This window comes from Miniopterus schreibersii, assembly GCF_964146895.1.
Source record: "Miniopterus schreibersii genome assembly, chromosome: 3".
In the NCBI taxonomy this organism is placed as follows: Eukaryota; Metazoa; Chordata; class Mammalia; order Chiroptera; family Miniopteridae; genus Miniopterus; species Miniopterus schreibersii.
This window is the reverse complement of record NC_138103.1, coordinates 75,789,133-75,805,100: the sequence shown is the minus strand read 5'-3', so window position 1 is coordinate 75,805,100 and position 15,968 is coordinate 75,789,133. Positions and strand designations below refer to the sequence as shown.

At 38.8% G+C, this 15,968-nt stretch overlaps 1 protein-coding gene across 1 annotated transcript in view; it reads right to left on the bottom strand.

Annotated features, from left to right (window-relative positions):
- PDE4D (phosphodiesterase 4D) overlaps positions 1 to 15,968 on the bottom strand; it is a 1,110,805-nt gene that overhangs the window by 883,011 nt on the left and 211,826 nt on the right. The window contains exon 3 of the mRNA XM_081131077.1: positions 11,436 to 11,570. Within this exon, the coding sequence (XP_080987203.1) occupies positions 11,436 to 11,477 (42 nt within the window). The 5' untranslated portion in view covers positions 11,478 to 11,570. The remainder of the gene's footprint in view (positions 1 to 11,435; positions 11,571 to 15,968) is intronic.

Sequence of the window (15,968 nt, the reverse complement as noted above, 5' to 3'; positions counted from 1 at the left end):
TGTTGATATGCAAACCTGCTGGCAAGTTAATGCTATGTAATAGCCTTTTCTAGAAAAAAGAAAAGGTGACTATTTAATAATATTTTAACGTATGTGCATTAAACAGAGATGAAGTCCTCTAAATCTTGTAGATTTTTGTGTTAAATGACTTTGTGGAAAGGATCATTTTTGACGTGGCATTGTGGTGTTATAATTTGTTTTCAATACTGTAGTTTTAATACATTTGGTTTTTAACACTCAGTGAGCCAGATTCTCTGCAAATACCAACCTAAAAATGAACTGATAAAGTGTTAACTCGCTGAACCTCTGGGGTACCATTTGGTGCACAGCTCTGTAGGATATGACTGCTGTGATGCAGTCAAACATTTGGTGAGGGCTTAATAAATACTGTTGACTGGATTAAATTCAGGATGTTGAGGGACATGAACATGTCTGAATCATAACACAGAAGCAATATTGCCAAGGCAGAAGTCCAGACTGCTGCAATAGTAAGAGTGGGAGGGGGTTAAGATCATAAGAGATTCATAAGCTAAATACCCTTTTCCCAGTCCTTATGCTATAAATGGGGCGGTACTGCCAATTCTATGTGTATGGTATGTGACCCAACCCAGGTGATAGAAGGAACGGGACAGCAGGGTCAGGGAGGCTCTAACTACATAACCTTTAAGTATTCTTGGCCCTGGCGTCATGGCTTTTAATATGCACAATTTAGGGGAACATGAGAACTGACAAGAATGACCTTTACCAACAATAAAAGTAAAACTGGCTCTTTGTTGTTCTTTTTTATGATGGATCCATTCTATTTTTTAAAAATCCCTAAGACTTAAATCACAGAAGACTAGGATACAATTGAATATTGTATCACATTTGTTTGGGCTGTTTTTTGCTTGGTAGGTTTGTTTATTTTCATTTTGCAATGTGCTTTCATTACTGTTTCTCATTTTACCTTTGAAACAGTCATAGTAGATATTGGGAGAATTTGATAATAACCTAATTACTTATGATTTTCTCACCTCCTTCTCCCACCGCGACATAGGTACAAAGTGGCAAAACCAAGACTGTAAGTCAGGACCTTGAGGATCATCCTCTGTGCTGCCCTTGAAAGTGTGTATCTTGGGAAACCATGTAAACACATTAATAATTTTAATTGAAATCACTTTTAACCTTCAAAACTCTTGTTTATAAGTGGCTATTTATTTCAATAGTAAAACTTTATGTTTAACTCTAATTTTTAAAATAGAGATTTGGTTTTAGTTAAAATTAATAAGCCTTCATAAGCAAATTTTTTTCTAGAGAAAAATAATACTAATAGAAAACTCTAACAATACTAATAGAAAACCAAATTATTAGGCTTTTCTTCATAATTTCACCTTGTTATAGAGCAATACTATCTGTAGGACTCATTCTTTAATATTCGTCATTAATGCAATAAGACTCCTCTCCATTTTTATGTATCTTTGGTGTTTACACTGTTAAGTGCAATATGTGCAATTATTTCTTGGATATAATCATTTGCAACTCAGCTCCAACTTGAAATTGTCCAAAACTGAAATAGCAAACACATCACAATATTGAAAAAAAGTGGAGATTTTTCTAAGGCAACAATTTAATGATTGACTGCCACTACTAAAACTGTCGTGTGATTGATTTCAAAGCAAATGGTTGCTGATCAATCCCTATTCTTTCAGATCTTTCCTCCATACTAACATTTATACTCTCATCTATTCTTATCCAATTGCTGATTATCTTAGAAAGGTTCTTTTTAACCACTCTAAAATAGTCTATGTTTCTGCAGCAATGAGCATAATTGACAATTATGGCACATTATTTACAGCTCAAAACATCTCTGCCAAACTAGATAACCACAGTGCAGTGAAGAGCAAGTCCACAGAGGCATGAGAGAGATGGGCCTTGAGACTCCCTGGGAAGAATTAAAGATTAAAATGGAATAGGCTTGGTTGGCAGGGTCAGACTGGGGCCAGAGGGTAACATAACACAAAGAAAGTTATGAAAATCATACATAGAGTTGTCAGATATGCTCTATAACAATGGAGACCATATATATCTTACACCTGGATGGATAACTAGACTCCAGCACAACCCTTGATACACAGCAGTCATTAAACAAACATTTGCTGAATCTCGTAAGAAAAAGCACAAGCCAGAAGGCAGGAAAAATATCCAAAGAAATAAAACCCCTAAAGCTAAAACTCCTCACTTCAGTTTGTTGCTAATAAAGATACAAGCAACAATATCATTTTGGTTTTTCTTTATACTTTGCACTTTTCAAAGCGTCTTTACCTATAGTAACTCCTCTGACGTTCTTGGGACTCCAACGAGTGACCACAAGTGAAAAATCCCGTTTCCATATATTTCATTTTATCAGGATTCTACACTGTGACAACCCTGTCAACCTGGTATCTTAGGGGGTGACTGATATGGTAGAGAAAGGTCAGTCTGGGAAGAGGTCCGTTATTTTTATTTAACCATAAAACTCCCCAAACTTACCCGATAATCATTCCTTTTTTTTTAAATATATCTTTATTGATTTCAGAGAGAGGAAGGGAGAGGGAGAGAGAAACATCAATGATGAGAGAATCATTGATCAGCTGCCTGCTGCATGCGCCCAACTGGGGATCAAGCCCACCACCCGGGCATGTGCCCTGACCGGGAATCGAACCCCAATCGTCTGGATCCTAGGTAGACGCTCAACCGCTGAGCCACGCCCGGCCGGGCCGATAATCATTCTTATCGGGTAATTGTGAGGAGAGGTAAATGCAGATATCTCTACTGTGCCATACAAAAGGTATCATCTTTTCCAAATCGCTCCTTGGTCTGCCCTTTCCAGGTAGGCACTGGGGGAATAAAATGGGCTGCATATCTCCCCAGGGGCCGCTGAAAGAAAAATTGCCTCCAAAAGTTCAGCAATGGAAAAGTACAACTGGAAATTTTTTATTATTTTAAGAATAAGGTAAATCTGGTTTATAAACTTTGGACAACATTTTTAAAGTCTTCCGTGAAGAAAAGGCAATTCTAGGGCATCTACTGGGCATATTTCATCAAGTGGGCTCCTCCCCACTGTACTCAAAACTAACAGCCCATGCGGGTGGGCTTTAAATTCAGTATGCAAATAATATTCTTGATATCCTATACCTTCCAAACAGCCAGGATTTGCTTCCAGTTTTGAATGAACACCAAGTAAACAAAAAACAGGGAACCTCAATTAGAAGACATCTGGTGAGTGACAATTCTATCCAAATGCAGAGCACCCAAAAGAACCCCAAGTCAAACGGAGGGCAATTTCATCAAGAAACTAACAGATCCAATTGAGCAGAAAATAACCCGAATCTTGCCACACTGCTAAGAAGAAAATTGTACAGGCTACTAGGAAACTGAGAATTCAGTGTAAAATACTAAATGATAATTCAGAACTCAGTACATAAGAGAACTGATTAATAAAGGATTTAAATTTATCTAGTTCGTTCTCCAGATGAGAAGATTTATAAAAATTCATGAGTTCAAAGACTACCAACAGAGATATTATATGGAAAGTTGCTTTAAAATATTTTTAAATAGGCCCCAATTTTAAAATATACTATAATTATAGAAATTTTTATGTGCTTCCCTTGTCTGCACCTTTCCTTCCCACTCCTTGTTAGCATAAAAGCAGTGGCATTGCCGGAGGGAAGGGGAATGACTCAGATAATTGACTCTGAAATCTGCAAACCTCTGAAGTTAGCTCAACTAGGAAATCCACTGACAGGACAGGTAATTCAGAGACCTATGCCATTGGACTGGATGTTAAGAACAAACAATATAAAACAAGCAGAACAAGAATCATGAAGGAAGGGAAAATATTTTTGAGTAAAATTCAAAGTAGCCCTAAGTCTACGGAGAGATTATTAGAACCTCACAAATCATCATTGAGTCCCCTAACAAAATCTAGAAAGTAGAAAATGAAGAGAAAGATGTCGACCAGATCAATTTCAGTGTTATCCAACTGAGATAATATGTGGACTCCAGGTTATTGGTCACCATTCTCTGAGCATTAATATCAATGACTTATTAAAATCATCCCTTAAGAATCAAACTATTATAATGTTTGTATTCCCCCCAAATTAATGTCAATGACACCCTAATGTGATACTATTTGTATATGGGGCCTGTGGGGGATAATTACAGTTAGAAGAGAGGTCTCATCAGGAACTGAATCAAGATAGCATCTTGATCTTGAACTTCCCAGCCTCCAGAACTCTGAGAAAAGAAATGTCTGTTGTTTAAGTCAGCTTGTCTATGCTATTTTGTTATGGCGGCCTGAGCTGACTAATATAGTCTTTTACCTCAATGCTTTGATTTTATATTTATTTGGGAACTGATCTTCAATTCAGTTTATGAATAAGTATACATGACCTAGAAACAAGAAACTCATAACTGGTAGGAAACAGAACTCTCACCTACTTTAACCACCCATCTCCTGCCTGAATCTTTTATATGATATGAAGATCTTTAATTAAAAGTGGCTCTGAGGATTGAATCCAAGTCTTTGAATTCAAATATTCTTTTTTTCTCTGCACCAAGGATCTCTCCACTATTTTGACTACACACCCCATCAGTAAAAATATATTGAATGTATTTTCCCAATTTATGTGTTTATTGATTGCACACATGTGCTACTATATATTTATCAAACATATGCAAAAAGTTGAAATTTGAAAAAGGGTGACATTAAAAAGTAAATATAAATAGAAGTCCTAACATAGTTTTTAAAGCCCACATTGGAGATTGTTATATTTTATCGCACTGACTGACTCCCTTACACCAGGAAGTCAGTAAAAAGCTACATCAGTGAAAACTTATCATAGTATTAAAAAATCCCATAGCCTAATGTTGGGAGACTGTGATTATTATTCTCAATACAAGAATAGTAAATCTGTTATTTTTAAAATGATTTTGAACAGAAGTACAGGCTGCTAGAGTTAAATCTTTAACCCAAGAAAAGCATACTATTTCAATTTTTCATTGAAGAAATGCCAAGGAAAACTTGAGTCAGGAATAGTTATGCCGTGGTCACTATAAATGGCTCCTCTCCCATTGGGACCAATGGATTGATAAGAGCCAACAGAGTTAACACAGGTTGCTAAAGGGCTGGGGTAAAGTTTTGACCACTGTTGCAAATTAAACTATTTAATTAAAAGCAGAGTTGTTTCTATAGCACTTTTTAATAAAATTTTCTAACAGCTTTAGAAGGTATATTATATATTAATTACCCTCTCTTTCTATCCTAAATTGCTATGCTATATAAGTAGAAGAAAAAAAATAGATGTTTACAACTAAATTCTGTTCTAAGTTAAATTAAATGAATTCATGAAAACATATTGGAGGCAAGGGAAGTTAAGCTTTAAACAGAAAAGTCAGTAGAGTCATTACAATGCAATAGCAAACAAAAATTAAGCATCCCTTCTACATGGGATTTTCTGGCTATGAAACTTAGAGCAATACCTTACCAAATCTCAATTTACCACTCATAGTTTTGAGATAGAATGGTCTTATAAACAAATTGTTAAATCTGTCATTGTTGTACAAATGGGACTTACTTGGTGTCACTTAAGCAAAAGTCAGAAGAAGAAAAATAGCCCCCAGATTTCACAGATGGCAAAGACACTTCTGAAGGTTAGTGCAAGAGAATCCTCTTCAGGCTCCGCTCTCCCAGTGTATGGACAAAGAACCAGAACCAAAAAAAGGAAGCCTGTGATCTAAAGCACCCCGAGAGGTGTAAAACTCCAAGAAGTCACACACAAACTTTGATAAGTCCTGTGAAAATAAAATGTCAGCCCAATATGTGGTGGCTTGAAAACATTAAAAAGAAATAAAGCCTTCATACCACAAAGTTGATGGGCAAATCTCGGCTGTAACACTTACTGTTGAAAATAAATACTTCAAAACAAGAGTTATCTACTAGGTCAAGGTTTTTTCTTTTCTCCTTCCCCCCCCTCCCCAATTATTATTAAATCAGAAAATACAAAGTTTTTAAAGAAGCATATGCTATCTGAATAATCATCATTTTTAAATTTTATGACATATCTTCATTTATTTTTCCTTTAATGTCCTAATTTTTATAGACTTGATCTGGACAACATGGTTTTCCAACGTTGGTATTTTTCAGGCACTAAAAAGAGGTTAAGAGATTTTTTTAAAATCCCAGCGTTGGCTGCATTTTAGGAATCAAAGAAAAGAACACAGGGAGTCTCATTGATAAGCTATGGAGTCTAGGATAACACTAAAGAGAGAACCAATAATTTACCTGGATGTATCAAGCACTGTGTGTTGCTATCATACTCATATCACCCTTTAGAATATGGAGTCAGAATTCTAAATGTCCCACAGCTGGAAAGTTGAAAGAGCCAAATTTTGAATTTAATCATGTATGATTTTATTTTTTAATTGAATTTATTGGGGTGACATTGGTTAATAAAATTATATCGGTTTCAGATATACAATTCTATAATACATCATCTGTATATTGTATTGTGTGTTCACCACCCCACGTCAAGTCTCCTCCCATCACCATCCATCCCCCCTGTACCCCCTTCTACCTCCCCCACCCCCTTTCCCTCTGGCCGTCACCATACTGTTGGCTGTAACTATGAGTTGTTTTTTTCTTTGCTTAATCCCTTCACCCTTCTCACCCACCCATAATCCCCTCCCCTCTGACAGCTGTCAGTCTGTTTTCTGTATCCATGAATCTGTCTCCACTTTGTTAGTTTATTTTGTTCATTAGATTTCCACATGTAAGTGAAAACATCCGGGACTATAGCCAAAGAAACCTGACACACTGATTTGAAAGAATATATTCAACCCTATGTTCACCGCAGCATTATTTACAGAAGCCAAGATTTGAAAGCAGCCCAAGTGCCCATCAGTAGACAAGTGGATAAAAAAGCTGTGGGGCATTTACACCATGGAATATTACTTAGCTCTAAGAAAGAAGGAAATCTTATCTTTTTGAGACAGCATGGATGGACCTGGAGAGCATTATGCTAAGTGAAATAAGGCAGTCAGAGAAAGACAAATTCTATATAATTTTAAAGCCCACATTTTTTCAACTAAATCAAGTTACCTCTTAGGCAATTCATTTCATCTCCCCAGGCCTCAATCTCAATTTCCTTATCAGAAAAATATAAAAGGGTTGAGTTGAAAGATCTTTATGCTCTCTTACAACTAGAAGAGGTAAGAAATTATATATCAGAAAATCTATAAACTTTATAAGGCCTATAAAATTCAGTGAAACCATTTTTATGAGAAATAAATATTAATACCAGGTATTCTAAAAACAAATGATGTAGATAGAACAAGTATATAAGTCTGGATATAAAGCTTAAATTATTTGCTTCCTGTCATTTTCAATTGATGGCAATGTATTGTAGAATAGCTTCCCACTTTTTAAATTTGTGGATGTCTTTCATTGTCATATATAATACCATATATTGATCTTAAGATATTTCATTTTAGGTTCATTTATTATAACAGTCTGCCTATAAGTTCATCTTAATATAATATTTAATAATATTAATAATATTTGACTCATTTTGACATTTTCAATTTAATAAGAAATATAAGCACTTTGATTTACTTTAAATTAATGTAGTTTATGCTATTTGACTTACTTTGAATTAATTTTAAGAAAATAATTAATAAATTTTAAAATTATATATTTTACTTGGCTTAGGAACTCAATATATATTAAAGTATAGATCAAAACTAACCACATTATAACATCAGAAATAATAATTATAAAAACACCTGCTTTGATGAACTGATGTTTGAAAGTTTTTAATAAGTCAGCTAGGGTAGGTCTTATTTTACTTATCCATGATGGAAACAGAGAATATGTTTAAGGCTGCTATTTCTAAGCACTTTCTCCACAGAATATTTTGCAGGAATGGATAGACTTTCCAATAAATGAAAAACTAATTTAGAAATAACCATCACTATATTTCTACCCTTTTTAATATCTTGAGTTCCTAGAGATGCATTGGGGGTGCTATATAAAGATTTTAATTAGGGAAATGGGAAATTGTAGATCTGGTTAAGATAGCTTGGGCTCAAACTTGCATGATTTTTTAAAAAATTTTTTTAAAGTGTCCCCCTATTTCCTATATTTAATCAACAATCTGTTTGGGATATAAATTCAATAATAAATTTAAATTTCTATGGCTTAAATAAAATTGCTCTCCAGGCTCCTATATCTTAAAACGCCCCCATCTCAGCGGCCTGAGACTCAGGTTCACCCTCTCCCGACTCCCTCCGTGGTGCTCACTCACTGTCTCCATCTCGGGAGAAGGCCCACGTCCATCCTGCTAAGAAAACCAGGAGCCCAGGAGGCACCTTCCACCGCTTCCTCTCCCCCACATCTCAGACCCAACACCTTACCAAAACCTCTGCCATCTTTCCTTCTAAACACAGTGGCATCTCGGGTTTCGAGCGTTTCAGAACCCGAACAGCCTTCGGGAAGGGATTGCATTCGAAACCCGAGGGACCACTGTGCCTCTTAAATGTGCTCAGCCTTCTCTGTCTTCCTACCACGGCCACCCGTGAGTTCGCTATCCGAGCCTTTGGTTCATGGCACTGAAGCCCGCGCTCTCCCGGCCCCTGTAGAGTCGTCGCACATGTGCTAGCCTTGCTGGGAGCCCCCACTCCTCCTTCGCCCTGCTAAGCTAACCGACCCTTCAGATCACAGCTCTCAGTCACCTTGCCTGGGGAAGCCTCGCCTGGCTCCAGGACCAGGCCAAGTCCTTCTATTACATGCTGTCGCTGCTACGAAGCTTCTCTGAGTGGGTGTCACAGTTTATATATTCACTCACTTTGTTAACACATCATGATCTGCTATGCAAAAGGCACTACGCTGAGGGCACGGTGAGGACCAGACCAGCAAGGCCGCTGTCCTCAGGAAGTTTATGCTCTAGGATGGAGGAGGCCGTTACATGTGAGGACGGGGTAAAGGATTCTTGCCCTGTGAAAGGAGGTACAGTGGAGAAGTGTTATTTTACACTTATTTGTGCGATTCTTGGGTGAGCGTCTGTCTCCCACAGCAGACCATAAGGGCATAGGCATGGGACCATGCCTTGCTTTTGTAATGCCCATATGCTCAGTTCCTCCCTTTTTTTTACCCACTACAACTACAAATTATCCTCCCAAACTAGCAAAATGTCACTTTAAGTAAAAGGTAGTTAGTTTATATTTTTATAGCTAAAATTGTTCATGGGTCCCTCCCAAATAAAGGAAGAGTTCAGAGCATTGATCACTAATTAGGGACACTGCACCAGGTCTTGAATGTGAGTAGAAAAGTATGAACACTGATTTAAGTGTTCAAGAATAAATAAGATGATCATGTAAAGACAGTGCTTTTCCCCTCCTCATTTGTATACCTTTGCACAGTAACAATTACAAGATATAAAGAGACACACTAGAGGAGCAGAGGCCATTCTAACATTTAGAACATCCTTTTGGATTTTCAAATGTCCTAATGTCAAGGAAATACACTCTCAGGTTCTAAATCAAATTAATTCTTTAAACTTTCCTCATCGAACACAAAAAATATCTCTTTCTAAGTGTACAATTTTGTATTTTATTATGACAAAGATTTAAGGGGTGGGAGGATGAAATTTTTAGACCAGTGCAAAATAAACTGTTGAAACTCTAAAGTAACAACTTCTAACTAAGCAAAAAGTCTGGCTCTTTTCTCTGATAAACAGTGATCTCCTGCTTAGAGTCGTTTAATTAAGTGGAAGCATGTCCTTTATGCCAGTGGATTTTCAAGTCACTAAGAAGCAACGAAATGACAGCTCAACTGTTTACATTTGGACAAATGTAGGCAACTCAGCTCCTCCTAATCAGGCAAGTGTGAGTCCTTCCACCAAGATGAAAATGTTTGCATTAAGCAAATTTAAATAGGAAATCTAGCATCATTAGGTACTCGCAGTTCCTTAAAGTCAAGGCTCAGTTAATCATTTGCTTTCCGAATGTTTTCCTCCAAGAACAGGGAAATCCTTAATGATATATTTTTAATTATCTGAAATATTCTCCCTTTTGCCTTTACACATTTTTTCATATCACATGTCTCTGAAATTTAATAAAAGGAGAAAGCTTTAAGTGATGACTTACTTTCGTACTTAAATAAGAAAAGCTCAGTAACAGAAAGATGTGTCTGCAGCCTGTTCATTTGTATGCGGGTCACCACCTTTTCCAATGAGCCACTGCCTAATAATAGAGGGGATCCCAGGCTCCAAGCCATGGCTCTTTATTTTAAATAATAATGCATCCAACCAAACACCAACCAATAAAACAAATGAATTTGGACATTCCCTCGGAGTTTGTTGAATTTCCTTGGTTGGTTATTAAACACAGTCAGTATTCAGTCAAAGAACTGGCACGCCTCTGGGTATATTCTCATTTTTTAAGATACCCTGTGGGTGCACTATACTTCCCTCTCCACATAGTCCTGCATTACTCACCCTTAAAAGCTGGATGGTAACTACAGGCAGAATCAAAGGTGGTCTTGGGCCATCACAACAGAATCCCTGGTTGTAACACAAAGCGTCTCCATACTAGAGAAATGTGTTTGCATTTGTGGTTTTTCTAATGCCTTCAAATGAATGTTCCTACGTCACAACTACATCTGTTTGGATGCTTTTTCCCCCTTGGGTAAACGAGCAAAGGCACATGTTCTTAGAACTGTCTGATGGAAATTAACAGTCTACTTTTATCCCCGCCTTGTGTAGCTTTGAATTGCTCTGTTTGTTTATGCTTTCTTTCATAAGATAATAGAAAACTAAAACTTATCACTAATTTGGTACCGTAAGAACACTCAGGAATTGGAAATAAGGGTTACTCTCCATCAAGGCCCTGAGGATGTTCACTTAGAAAACTTTTTAGAGGAGGAGAGAGATTAAAGACATATGCCAGGGTAGAAAGCTCATGAAAGTTACGCCCCACTGATCGAGTATTTGCATTTTTCAAGGTTTACTTAAATTTCCAGGATGTGATTGATTAAAGTACCTAGTGATGTTAAGTTCAATTTATCCTGTTGGACTTATCCAGAAAGTTTGATATACAAGACATAAATTTCTTCAGTTTCAATTTTTAATTATATCCTTTCTGCATGCATCCCCAAATCAGGGTGTCCAATATCATGCCAGGCGGCTCATCCGAGTGAGTGGTAATAAGGCATATAAACTGGCTGAAAGACAATTCCCATCAAATGTCAACCGGGTCACACAGACGAACAAATCCTCACTTGTTCATAAGCTGTACACGGTCAGAGAACTGACCAAGGGTTTCTCACAAGCCCGATTATGATAGCACAGTATTAAAATCGAAACAGTAAAAAGTTACATGTACTCATTTTTAGAAAAGAAATCAAAACAAATGCTACTTACACTTTTGCTCCGGGAAAGCAGATCACAAGTATTTCTTTTCATGGTGGTGTCTTAAGTAATTCAAACAGGCACTAGTTGTTTCCAACGTCACTGCTCTCACAGCAACAATGATCCACTCAAAAGCCAACTGGCATTCTGAAGAGAAAGGCAAGGAAATGTTTAATCAAGTATATGATTAACACGTGTGCTTCTCAATGCACTGCTGTCTTAGAGTAGGACAGTAATTCTTAAATTATTCATCAGGACAGCCTAAAATGATGCTGTGTTTAAGCAGTAAAAGAATTCACAAGCAACATTTCCAAAGCAGCTTTTGGTAAATATAAGTTAGAAATTTCAAGCACCATCTGTTTTCTATTAAATATTCAAGTCTACACTGCTAGTAGCTGAAAAAAATAGGCATGGTAGCCACAACCTAAAGTTACATGTATGTAATGAAAATGCATACTGTACTGGGTATTTGGTGAGTCCTTGCTGGTACAGCTAGGGACCCCTCAATTTTCCACCAACGGATCACTAAGGCCGCCTTGTCCACCACTGGAGGACCCCTATCTACATCTGAGAGCCCTCTGCCCACTACATCATAGCCCCCTGGTTTATTAGCAATAATCCACAGTACACCGAGCAATCCCAGCGGCTCTTTAGTAAATTTAGTGAATTCTCTACCATTTTGGTTCAAAGTGATTATAAGGAATAGTTGGGAGGAACAGTTTACCTAATTAAGCAATAGCCACTTGTCAAAGAATATTCCAGAGTAGTTGCCACTTGAATGACATGACAGCCTCATTACCTAACCTACAGTTCCTACCAGACACTAAGAAGGAGATTCTCTGTTTTGAGTTACGGAGGAAAAGCAAATGGAACAACCATGGTGCTGTGTTCATCCCGATGCTCAGTTACATTTGGACATTGCTTACAAACTCACAGGGTGTATTTGCATGTGGGCTAAGGTGCCTTTTAGGAGAGAAATCGCTCTAAGGGGAGCAGGGATGAGGCAGACAGGCTTGACCAGAGCACAGGCACTCTGCCATCGTGGGTGTGGGGGGACACTGCAGGTGAGACTGATTCTAACAGCAGCACGTATTCTATCGTTTGCATTTGTTCTAAGACTCTCAAAAGACTTGCGTCTGAGGTTTATGGAAAAGAGTAACAGTGACCAAGGTCTGAAGGAGTTTGTTTTGCTAAAATGATTGAAAAATATCAAGGTGCAGAGTAGTATGAATTATATATTTAAAAAATAAAGAGAAAAAAAGCGACTACATATATTTTTAAAAGCAGGCAAAACAGGAGGGAGGACTCCATGGAACACAGCACCTCCGTGGGCCCCTGGAGGAGGCCAGCCCTCGGCAGGAGGAGAGCCCAATGGTTCCCCACACCAGTGGAGCTTGACGAGCTCTCTAGCAACCAGCAAGGTCACTCGCAAGGATCAAAGACTTGTTTTGAACGCGAAAGTCACCCCTCAAGACTTACAAAAATAAAAGAGAGATATTTTCAATGAGGCCAGAGATTGTACAATAGCAAGGTGAAGCTAGAATTAGAGAAATAAAGTTTATTACTGTTAAGAATATGCCTAGGTGTGACTTGGGGGTGGGGGGTAAAGGGTGCTGAGGTACAAAGCTTTCTTCTGGGGCTGATAAAAATGCTTACCTGAAGTTAGAGAAAAATGCAGTCAAATATGAGTTGCTAGGATAAATATGGTTATCTGAGTGAGTGGATTTTTAAGGGTGTGGGGGTTGGAGGGAAGAGCTGATCCACAAATGCGAAGTTCTCAGCCAGTATACCTCCAGGAATTCAGTCACCTTTACTGATTAGTTACAGTGCCAAGCATTTTATTAGTTCTCAGAAAATTATGTTGCTCACCTAGATCAACTTAAGAAGTGCGCAGAAATAATAGAAACTGTGAACTAAATATTCCATACCCAGGGGGAAAAATAAAATCCCCTAAATGCTGTAGGAAGCTTTTATACTATCAAAGAAAAACTCGTTCAAAACATCTCATTATCCATTTATTATTTAATGAGTACCTTTAGGGGCAACCATGAAATAGTTGCCCCTAGTGGGCTAGTGATGCAATGGTTTTAACAAGTAAGTGAAATCAGACAAATGCATTTGACCTGAGGATTTGCTAAATTAATCAGATTTTTAACAAATTTATCTTCACATCATTTAAAGACCATCATTAAGAGATACTATTCTCTAGGAATTTGTAACTTGTAGAAATTGAAAAGGCAAATGGATTTAATTGAAAACAGCTGATGGGATGGCCCTTCTTACCCATCTAGGAGGCACCACGGCCTCACTAAGCAGTATGGATCTTGGAACCAAATAGGCATAGGTTAGAGCTTCAGCTCTCTAATTGCATTCTGTGTAGCTTTAGCTAAGTGACTTACCCTCTCTGAGCTTTTTCCAGATCTGGAAAAGGGAGGTGATAACACTCGTGTTGTTGCTTGCCGTGTTTCAATGAGTTTTAATGTGTATAAAGTAGTATTTAGGAGAATGCTTGGCTCTCATCAGCATGATCCTTCATTACTATCATTTTCTGCTCTCCAATAAATGGCAAGCAACAACCACCACCCATTCTTATTTTTTCCCTAAAAGTACCTAATTCCCTCAAATAAAACGAACTTAGGCAAATGTACTTTCATTGTATTGTTTTAAATTTATTGATTGATTAGAGAGAGAGAGAGGCAGAGAGAGAGAGAAACTTAGCTGGTTACCCCACCTCCTTATGCTTTCATTGGTTGATTCTTATATGTGCCCTGACTCGAGACTGAACCTACAACCTTGGCGTATCGCGATGACGCTCTAACGACAAATGTACGTTCAACTACGCAATAATGGACACTGAGTCAGTTCGGGTCCCAGGAGTAAGCACACAGTACACTTACATTAGGATCATTCAAAGAGGGTTTAGCAAAGAGTCTGTTAAAGAAGATGTGAGCAGAGTAGAGGAATCCACCAAAGACGGCACAGCTCTTGGACTGTAATAATGCAGTTCTTACCACCTCCAGGCTAAGGGTTCAAGGAGATTGATGGCTCACCAATACCCAGGAGGAGACAGTCACAGAGTGAACTGCCTTGAAAAGGGAGGCTATTCTCTGGGACAGAGCCTCAGGTGGCCCAGAAAGGAAGGAGATGAGGGGATGAACGTCATCGCATCCTCCTGCCCCTCCTGATCTCGGCTGGGACTCCCCGCCGCCCGGTGGAACAGAGGTGAGGGCACAGGGAGCTGCTGCTGTACACCTGCACCCCACGGCCACGCTCCCAGGACAGGCCTCCGAGGGTGGGCGGCGAGGAGAGTGGAGCTGGGGCCCGTGGAAGATGTGCCACACAAATTTCACCTGAAGTCTCTGGAGAGGATTGCACTTTCCTATCTCATTTCATCGTAAGAAAAATACCTATTATTTATCCTTAATTCTGGCAGTAATCCTGTGAAGTAGATATCGTTACCATATTACCCCATTGTACAAAATCGGAAATCAGCAACAAGTTAACTAAGTTGCCCAGTAAATAGCAGAGCCAAGATTCAAACCCCATTTGTCTGACTCCAAAGTCCATGTTTTTCCTACCGGGCCACAGTGCTTTGCTGCCAATGTTGTGACCCGATGCATTCTAATGCTCCACAAGGGGTAACCTGTGCAAATATCAAAGCTGCGCCTAAACCAGAGGATGTTTGATTGCAAAGGCTGACTCTCGGGAAGGCAGTTATCGGGGCCCCTACAATTCCTCCCTCAGCAAAGACGATGCTGTGAGGCTGCGAAACGCGGGCCCCCTCCAGGTGCACGCCAAGGAAACCGGGTGAGAGGACACTCACGAAGGCGACCTCCTCACTGCAGGGGCTTCCACGCAAGAGTTACCTGGGGAGAGGAAAAGGCAGCTCCTGCAGGGAGAACGCTTTAGAATAAAAACCAACAGAGATGGGAGCTGAAACACTCGGAGGCAGGATCTGAGCTGCAGCACCTGCCTACATTTTGCTGCTTTGATGAAAGGATAAAGGAGTTAAGACAGGTTCTTTCCTAGAGATTAAGGATTTAGGGAGTGGAAAAAGCCCTGGACTGAGCATCAGAAGAAATAAGTTTTACTTTCATCCCCGTGTCATATACACAAGTTGTATGGTATTAGGAGACTCTCTTCTCTTCTTTCTCTACCGTTTGCTTGCCTCCCTGCAGACTGGAGGTGACAATATTCTCAATGCCCACCTTGCAGGGCTGTGGCGGGGATTAAGTTAGATAATGTGTCAGACAGTGAAGGGACAGCCTTCGCAGGGCACCCTGGGGGAAAGAGGGAAGTAAAGAGCAGGAAACCTCTGTGGTCATCTTTAGACTGGACCAAGAAAGAGTCTTTTCTCTTACTTCACAACTTTAGAAGGAAGAAGGAAATGTCAGGAGCTTAGAAACTGCGGCAAATGTCTAAGTCACCTGTCTTATATGTGGGGAGGGCAAATTAGTGGGCACTTCAGAGCCCGTGGCAATCATTCAGACTTTCTGAAAAGTCTGTTTCTTGATGTTTTTAATATTTTTAAATCACACTTGACAT